The sequence below is a fragment of the Glycine soja genome, chromosome 4 (genome assembly GCF_004193775.1).
Source record: "Glycine soja cultivar W05 chromosome 4, ASM419377v2, whole genome shotgun sequence".
Lineage (NCBI taxonomy): Eukaryota > Viridiplantae > Streptophyta > Magnoliopsida > Fabales > Fabaceae > Glycine > Glycine soja.
The window spans coordinates 40719857-40727692 of record NC_041005.1 but is presented as its reverse complement, the minus strand read 5'-3'; the positions used below and the strand labels follow the sequence as shown (position 1 = coordinate 40727692).

At 33.8% G+C, this 7836-nt stretch overlaps 3 protein-coding genes across 3 annotated transcripts; 1 reads left to right on the top strand and 2 right to left on the bottom strand.

Annotated features, from left to right (window-relative positions):
• The first annotated feature begins 245 nt into the window (after positions 1 to 245).
• Positions 246 to 2635, top strand: LOC114410802. Its single transcript, XM_028374728.1, has 4 exons — positions 246 to 356; positions 441 to 670; positions 1714 to 1948; positions 2465 to 2635. Exons 1-4 carry the CDS (start codon positions 246 to 248, stop codon positions 2633 to 2635), a joined length of 747 nt encoding a protein of 248 aa, XP_028230529.1.
• A 2065-nt stretch (positions 2636 to 4700) lies between these two features.
• LOC114408185 lies at positions 4701 to 5570 on the bottom strand. The gene is made up of 2 exons (XM_028371271.1): positions 5077 to 5570; positions 4701 to 4993 (listed from the first exon to the last, which is right to left on the bottom strand). Exons 1-2 carry the CDS (start codon positions 5362 to 5364, stop codon positions 4817 to 4819), a joined length of 465 nt encoding a protein of 154 aa, XP_028227072.1. The 5' UTR covers positions 5365 to 5570; the 3' UTR covers positions 4701 to 4816.
• Positions 5571 to 5664: 94 nt separating this feature from the next.
• On the bottom strand, positions 5665 to 6736 carry LOC114408184 (protein MAIN-LIKE 1-like). Its single transcript, XM_028371270.1, has 2 exons — positions 6473 to 6736; positions 5665 to 6321 (listed from the first exon to the last, which is right to left on the bottom strand). Exons 1-2 carry the CDS (start codon positions 6488 to 6490, stop codon positions 5899 to 5901), a joined length of 441 nt encoding a protein of 146 aa, XP_028227071.1. The 5' UTR covers positions 6491 to 6736; the 3' UTR covers positions 5665 to 5898.
• Positions 6737 to 7836: the final 1100 nt, after the last annotated feature.

The following is a 7836-nucleotide window of genomic DNA, read 5'->3' as shown; positions in this document are numbered from 1 at the left end:
TGGTATTTTATTGAATGATGTATTTATTAGAATTTATATGATATTTATTGAATGATATTTTAATGAAGATACGTAGTAAAAATGTAGTCTGCGGTTATATGATGTACAATACATTTTTATTTTATTTTTGTATAGAGCTATATTTGTGTCGATAACAAATGAGATGATTGTATACTTTTTTTAAATTGTACTTTTTTCTCATTGAATTTGTTTAATGTTTTTTTAAGATGGACAAAGAACAGTGAATGTATGATAGTGTCATGTCTGAAGAAGTTGATATGAATGTTAAAAATGAGGAAGATGTTGGCGTGAAAGTAGAACACGTTGATTGCTTTGATGCCTTAAATACTTCTCAAGTATTTGTCTAATTTATTGTTGATATAGTAATTATGTTATATAAATGTTTATTAATCTCAGACCTTTTTTGAATTGCATTATAGTTATTTACTAATCGTGATGAAGTTTTACATTGGGTTCGATCGGTGGCTCATGACATTGGATTTGTTGTCGTGATAATGAGGTCAGACACCAATACTGGTGTTAGAGGAAGGGCCTCATTTCTGTTAATAGCTTGCGAAAGGAGTGGTGAGTATAGGCCTAAGAAGAATGATTTGATAAGAACATGCACGGACAGTAGAAAAAGTGGATGCCCGTTTAAGTTGCGTGCAAAGTCAGTTTTGGGAGGAGAAGGATGGATGGTGAAGTTAATTTGTGGGGTTCACAACCATGAAATGGAAAATTCATTAGTTGGGCATCCATATGCGGGTCGACTGACTAAAGATGAGATATTGTTGTTGTTGATATGACGAAGTCCATGGTGAAGCCAAGAAATATTCACTTGACGTTGAAGGAGTACAATGCTAACAGTTATACAACAATCAAACAAATTTACAATGCCAGACATGCTTACTGTTCTTCCATAAGAGGGAGTAACACCAAAATGAAACAACTGATGATGCTGCTTGATCGAGATCAATATATTCACTTGCATAGGATGAAGGATGATAATGTTGTACGTGACTTGTTCTGAAGTCATCTTGATGCAGTAAAATTAACCAATTCTTATAATTTGGTTTTCTTGATTAACAATACCTATAAAACAAATAGGTACAAACTGTCGTTGCTTGATATTGTTGGTGTTACACCAAGAGGAATGACATTCTCCGCTGCTTTTGCTTACTTGGAAAGAGAATGTCTTAATAATGTTATTTGGGCTTTATAGTGATTTCGGGGTCTTTTCATGAGAGTTGATGCACTTCCCAAGGTTATTGTCACCGATAGATATTTGTCTTTGATGAATGCAGTGAAAAATGTATTCCCAAATGCTACGAACTTGCCGTGTTGATTTCCCATTAACAAGAATGTAAAGGCAAAGTGCAAAACCCTGGTTGCTCAAAAGAATGCATGGGATTATGTGATGGAGGCTTGGGGGAGTTTGGTTGACTGTCCATGTGAGAGTTATTTTGATGAGTACCTTAAAAACTTTGAAATGGCTTGCTCTCCATGACCTATGTTTGTGGACTATGCGTGTCAAACATGGGTGATTCCGCACAAAGAAAAATTTGTGAAAGCATGGACCAACAAAGTGATGCATCTAGGAAACACAACCACTAACAGGTATAAATATTGTTTTTTTTGTGTTGATTTGTTTAAATGTTGACTTAAATGAAAATATTGCGGTTGTTAATATGTTATTGTATATTTCATTTGTAGGGTTGAGAGTGCTCATTGGTCGTTAAAGAGACTCCTACAAAACTCCCTTGGTGACGCATGCGGTGTTTTGGAAGCAATGAACAACATGATGACACTTCAACACACCCAGATTAAAGCATCTTTTGAGACAAGTACGCACGTGGTTGGGCATGTGTTTAAAGTTACCTTGTACAAAAAACTACTTGGCATGGTATCAAGGTACGCTTTAAATGAAATTATTGCTGAGTATGAGCCTGTACCTTATGCAGGCAAAAACCCTTCACGTTGTGGATATGTCATGAGGAGTAGCCACGGTCTTCCATGTGCATATGAGTTGTCTAAATATGTTGTTGGCTCCATACCACTAGAGACAATCCATATTTTTTGGGCGGAGAGTTAATTTTTCAGATCAAGGATTATGTGAGACACAGATGACTATAACTGAGGAGATGAAAATTATATCGAAATGATTTGAGCAGCTCGGTGTTTGTGGCAAAGTACATTTAAAGACAAAGCTACGAGAAATTGCTTATCCTGGTCTGAACTCCATGTGTCCTCCTCCAGAAAAGGTGAAGACCAAGGGTGCTAAAAAAAACCACTGACCAAACAACAAAAGTCAACAAAACATGATCCGTCTTATTGGGAGTATGTTGATGCATTACACTCTGTGCAAAATAGTAATTATTCAGTGAAACGTAGTATATCATCATCTGAGGAACTAATACAGAGACAAAATATTCCAATGTTGGATCAATTTCATTTGTGCATCCAGGATTCTATTGAAAACATTATTGATGTCAAAGTGGATGGTAACTATGGTTATAGGGCAATAGCTGCCTTATTGGGTATGGGTGAAGAATCATGGTCATTGGTGCGCAACCATTTGCATAAAGAACTGACAAGCTGGTCGGAAGAGTATATCGACCTGCTTGTGGTGGCATAGAGAGATTTGAGGAATTAAAGCGTTCCCTACTTGTTGACGGATTATCTATGGTGCGTAAGTTCATTATTATGTTAGTTTTTCTTAAAATAACATTTAAGTAACCGCTATTTGTTGTCTTTTACATGTAGGTTATCATGGACAAGTGGATGAATATTACATACATGAGATATGTCATTGCTTCATGATACAACATGATCGTTGTTTCTCTTTCACGACCACAAAGCATGACATTTTTTCCTCTTAGAAGTCAGCCACCACCAGATTCTTTTGTGCATCGCGTAATATGCATTGGTCATGTGTGTGAGAATTATTTTGTGCAGGTAATTGCATAATTATGATGTTAGTATAAGTGCAGACAATGTAATTGGTTATCTTACATTGAATCTGTTTGTCATTATGTAACAAGTTTTTTTATGAGACCATTGTCCTTTACCACCATTGGTGTTGTTGTGGAATACACATTGTCATTATCAGACAAAGCAGTGACCCACCCCCATACATAGGTAGAATGCAGCGTTATACAAATTTTTCTAGGCTGAAAACCGAATTTGTTCATTTAGGTGAAGAATGAACATAAAATATGTTATTTCCACTCATATTTGTGTAAATAATTAATTTGTTGACATTTCTATAAATAATAATTTATTTCCACTAATTATTTAAAAAGTTAATCCATAAGTAAGTACTTTGAAAATAATAAACATACGGTTTCATTAGGTAATGGATACGAATTTAAACGTTACATTAACTTACAACATAGTTGAAACAAATAGAAAATGCATCAAAAAATACAATTAACTCATACTAATTTTGCATTTAATCATCTTGTGACCGAGACATGTCGTCTTCCATTTTGATTACTGGTTTACTAAATACAACTAAAATTTCTATTGGGCCAAATTGTTTCCAATAACTAGACTGTACCAAGACCTTCAACACATCATCGTCAGTTTTCAGCTCAATAATTTCAAATTTGACAACTTTTTCTGAATACTCAGAATGACCTGGCTATCGAAAAAACAATCGCCTTACCGTTTGTGATTCATGAATACCATAAGGGAGAATCCCTTGAGGTGTAACTTGCTTGATCACATGCTTCAGTTCATCGATGCTACATCCCGATGGAATGTCAAATCTTTTTGAATTTTTTCCTATGAACGAGTAACCCACAAAGTCGTGTTGGCGTGACATGTTTCACCTCCCGTTATAATATAGCAGGGCATCATGAGTAGGAGTCATAGTGGCTTGAAGTAAGTTTAATATACCATCCGGTGTTCTACTAATGATATATAATAACTCAATCGAGCCAACACATGAGTATTGATCATTACACATTAACATTGTGTTAACATCATCATCATTTTTCAATTGCATAGATTGAAAGCTAAATTGGTTACTTGCATCTGCGAATAACTGCCGATAGTAAATTTCATCCAAATATTTATCGTCGGTTAGTTGAAGGGTATTGTGGATTTTGCTTTTTAGCATTTCAAAACTACAATCATTAGGTAATCGAATGGGTATCAGAGTGAAACTTTGGAAATAAACACTAGATTTGTTGTGAGTAATCGATTTATTCAGAAAAATAAAAGCTAATATGGAGTTGACAATGGTTTGACTGCTCATTTCTCCCAAAAATGTCATAGTTTCTTGTAAAATTTGGATTCTAAAGTCAGATTGGGCAAGAATGTGTGATTTTTGAGAGTGTTGGTGTGATATATATAGATGTTGTTCACTGATACTGCTTGTGTTGTCAAGTACAACAATGTTGTGTCATGCTTTAATTTTGCATCAGACATACATTGTTATTATCAAAACTAAAACAACTAAGTAGTCATTTCTATGTCAGTACGTACTTGTAGTATTCATTTTTTTAAACATACGCATGCAATTCACAATGTGTTGTCAAGTTTGAAAACGATTTATGATGCTTCAATGTTACAAAAAAATACATTCGTAATTTGTTATGAACAAATTAATTTATTTCTCAAATCAACATTAACGGCTAATTAACCATAAACGAATGACAAAAATTTGTATCGCATAATTAAAAACGTGTCCGTAAGTAAGGCACCAAAATTATAAATTAACCAAATGTTACTGTCAATACATAAATGTACCAAATAAATAAATTATCGAAAAAATTAAAATGACATATATAAGGCAAAAAAAAAAACAACTTCAATGATCATCCGTATGCCGCCTACACCTCGATCTGTGACCTACAGTTGGTTGACTAATGTTGCTTTTTGTGATGCCCAGACATTCTTCAGCAACAATATAGGTTTCTGTTCCTTTGGTCAGGATCCTCAGGGTCAGTAGTCTTTCCAACTTATCAGCAATTGCTACAAAACCATCCTAGCAAGTGAAAAAAAACAAACATTGTTAGTAATAAAATACAAAAGAAAGCAACAAACACAAATACCAAAAAAAAATATTACCACTGCATGTCGAATATGATGCACATCAACTTTTGACTCATTAGGTGCCGCTGCCGCCATCGGTTGCTGATACACATATGGTTTAACAAATGTGTCATATTGCTGAACCAACGAAACTCTAGGAGGATCCCCTGGTTGTGTCGGACTCATGAATGGGGGCAAATTCATGTAGAACCAATCCATGTAATCTGGCGAATAGTGGCCAGGAACTGCACATAATTGCCCTACAGGTGCAATGTACTCACTGAACTGCATCCATCTATCATCAATTTCTTCATCAGAGACCATAGACACAGTAGGATGTGGCAGAATAGTCTGGATGTAGCCAAACTGTTGTACAATCCTCTCTGGTCAGTCTATCCAGACGCTTGTGATACGTCGACATAGGTAGTACCTTGCCAGAGGTCCATTGGCATGCACACGGTCTCCTCTCGTCATAATCCTCGGCAGGAACAACTGAACCAACGAACGGAAAATGTTCCTAGATCCAACACTAAATATATTTTGCAAACATATTCATTAAAATACACAACAATATATAATATTCAACTTCAATGAAAAAAAATTCGTAACATCTTAACTAACCTATAATAGAGTGACATATCTTGCAAGCTGCCTCGCCGTGGTCTTCGACGCATCATTTAAATTATCATACATGTGCACAAGTGCAGCAACGCCCCAAGCATAACCCCCACTCTACGTTAAGTCACATAGTGCATCCAATAATACCATGTGCACGTGGGTGACACTCTTGTTAGCAAAGAGTGTGCATCCAAGCAAAGGCAACAAATACGCTCGCGCTGCTACAATCCAGTCACATGCCTAGATCTTCATCTGATACACATCGTGCAACCACGATAGTCGAACATAAGAGCCATGACACTGAATCTTCTCAACTCTCGCTTCTGCAATGCTAACCTCGAGTAATTCCACCAACATATCAACGACATCGTCAACATGAAGTAGCTCAAAGCTGTGGAGCACCCCTATAATAGGCAGATGTAGCAATGACGTGACGTCATCCAAGGTGATAGTCACCTCTCCGACGGGCAAATGGAAACGACTAGTTTCCTTATGCCAGTATTCCACAAAAGTAGACATTAGTCTTCGATCGCCTGTATCTAGGGAACACATGATCAAAGGACTTAGTCCACTGGCCACCACAAGGCCTTCAATCTCTGGAGTAGCCCTCCCGAACTTAGCCATCTTCCTTCCATGGGAAGATAGCTTCAGCTCAGGACATTCCTGCAAACAATAATATCAATCATGTAAAAAAATTATTAACTAGTAAACTACGTTCTTTATGTTTTTTAAAAATTACATACCTCTCCATTCCACACTCTCAAAGCAATGTGATTTTTAAAATATCTAAGAACTGATGTGTCATGGGGTCTACCTGGAAAACCCTCAACATCAATAACAGCTTCTTCAACAAGTGCTTTTGGCTGCTCTTCGTTCAATTCCTTCGCGACCGTAGGAAAGTCCTCGACAACACGCTCTTGTCGTTTTCTACGAGCTGATGCAGTAGGCCTTCACCGCTGGGGGACATCATCATCGTCACTCACGTCTCTCCTCCCCGAGGCTTTTCCTATTGCTCGGCCTAAAGCCCGACCAAGACCTCTAATTCTAACCATTATATGCACAATAATTATCATGTTTTTAATATTCAATCATTTTTTAACATGTTTAATTATTTTGAATATTTTGTTAAATCATTTTTTAATAACTAAAAATGTCATAATATTTTGAATTTTTCATTCAACCATTTTTCAGTTTTGGTTTGAACAATGTTACAATATTTTTTTGACTAACTTTTTATAATCTTTTACATTTTTATTTAAATCATTTTTACATGAAAAATATATTTTTAAATTTTGTTTTCAACAATTGTTTTAAACTTAATTTAAATTATTTTCAATGGTTGTTTAAAAAAAATTTAAAAGCAATAAAATCAAATTTATTTCAATAATGTTTAAAGCAACTAACAAAATTAAAATTATTTTAAAATTATTAAAAGTCAATTTTTTTAAGTAATAAAACTACCAAAATTAATATATTTTAATCTTTTGTATAATAATAATTAAAATATTTGTTTCAATGTTTTTGTATAATAATAATTATTTATAATTTTGAATTGAATTATTTTTATAACTAATAAATTTTAATAATTTAAATATAGTCTTAGTTTTAAAAATCTTATCTAATCTAATCTTAATCTTAATTTGGGAAATCTAATATAATCTTACTCTTAATATGGAAAATTATCTAATCTAATCTAATGTAATCTTATATTATCATACATAATTAAATAAACAAAACTAGCCAAATTATATAAAAATGAAGACTAACATATAAATCAGAAAAATTATCAACAAGACTAACCAAATATATCCATACATAATACAATTTCAATACATGATTAAATTTCACAAATGATTACAATACACTAAAAAATAATTACACTAATTTTTTTTAACAAAATCACTAAAAATAAAATAAAATTAAAAAATAACTACAGTTTTTTTTACCAAACATAACACTATTTAGAAAAACTTAAAACAAATTTAAAAAAAAATCATACGGATCAGTCATCTGTATGGTTCTTACGAATTGACAATCCGTACGAACCATACGAATCACGAATCCGTATGGCCAAAACAATAATTAAATTTTAATAAAATACAATTTTTTATACCATACATAACATTTAATTTTTTTTAAAAATAACTCACAAGAATTTTTTAAAAAATTGCAACAAAA

Coding starts and splice junctions, on each gene's coding strand:
- LOC114410802 (XM_028374728.1), top strand. CDS start 246: ATGTATGATAGTGTCATGTCTGAAGAAGTTGATATGAATGTTAAAAAT. Junction 357..440: donor ATGCCTTAAATACTTCTCAA/GTATTTGTCTAA, acceptor ATTGCATTATAG/TTATTTACTAATCGTGATGA. Junction 671..1,713: donor CCGTTTAAGTTGCGTGCAAA/GTCAGTTTTGGG, acceptor TTTCATTTGTAG/GGTTGAGAGTGCTCATTGGT.
- LOC114408185 (XM_028371271.1), bottom strand. CDS start 5,364: ATGGTCTCTGATGAAGAAATTGATGATAGATGGATGCAGTTCAGTGAG. Junction 4,994..5,076: donor ATCATATTCGACATGCAGTG/GTAATATTTTTT, acceptor TTCACTTGCTAG/GATGGTTTTGTAGCAATTGC.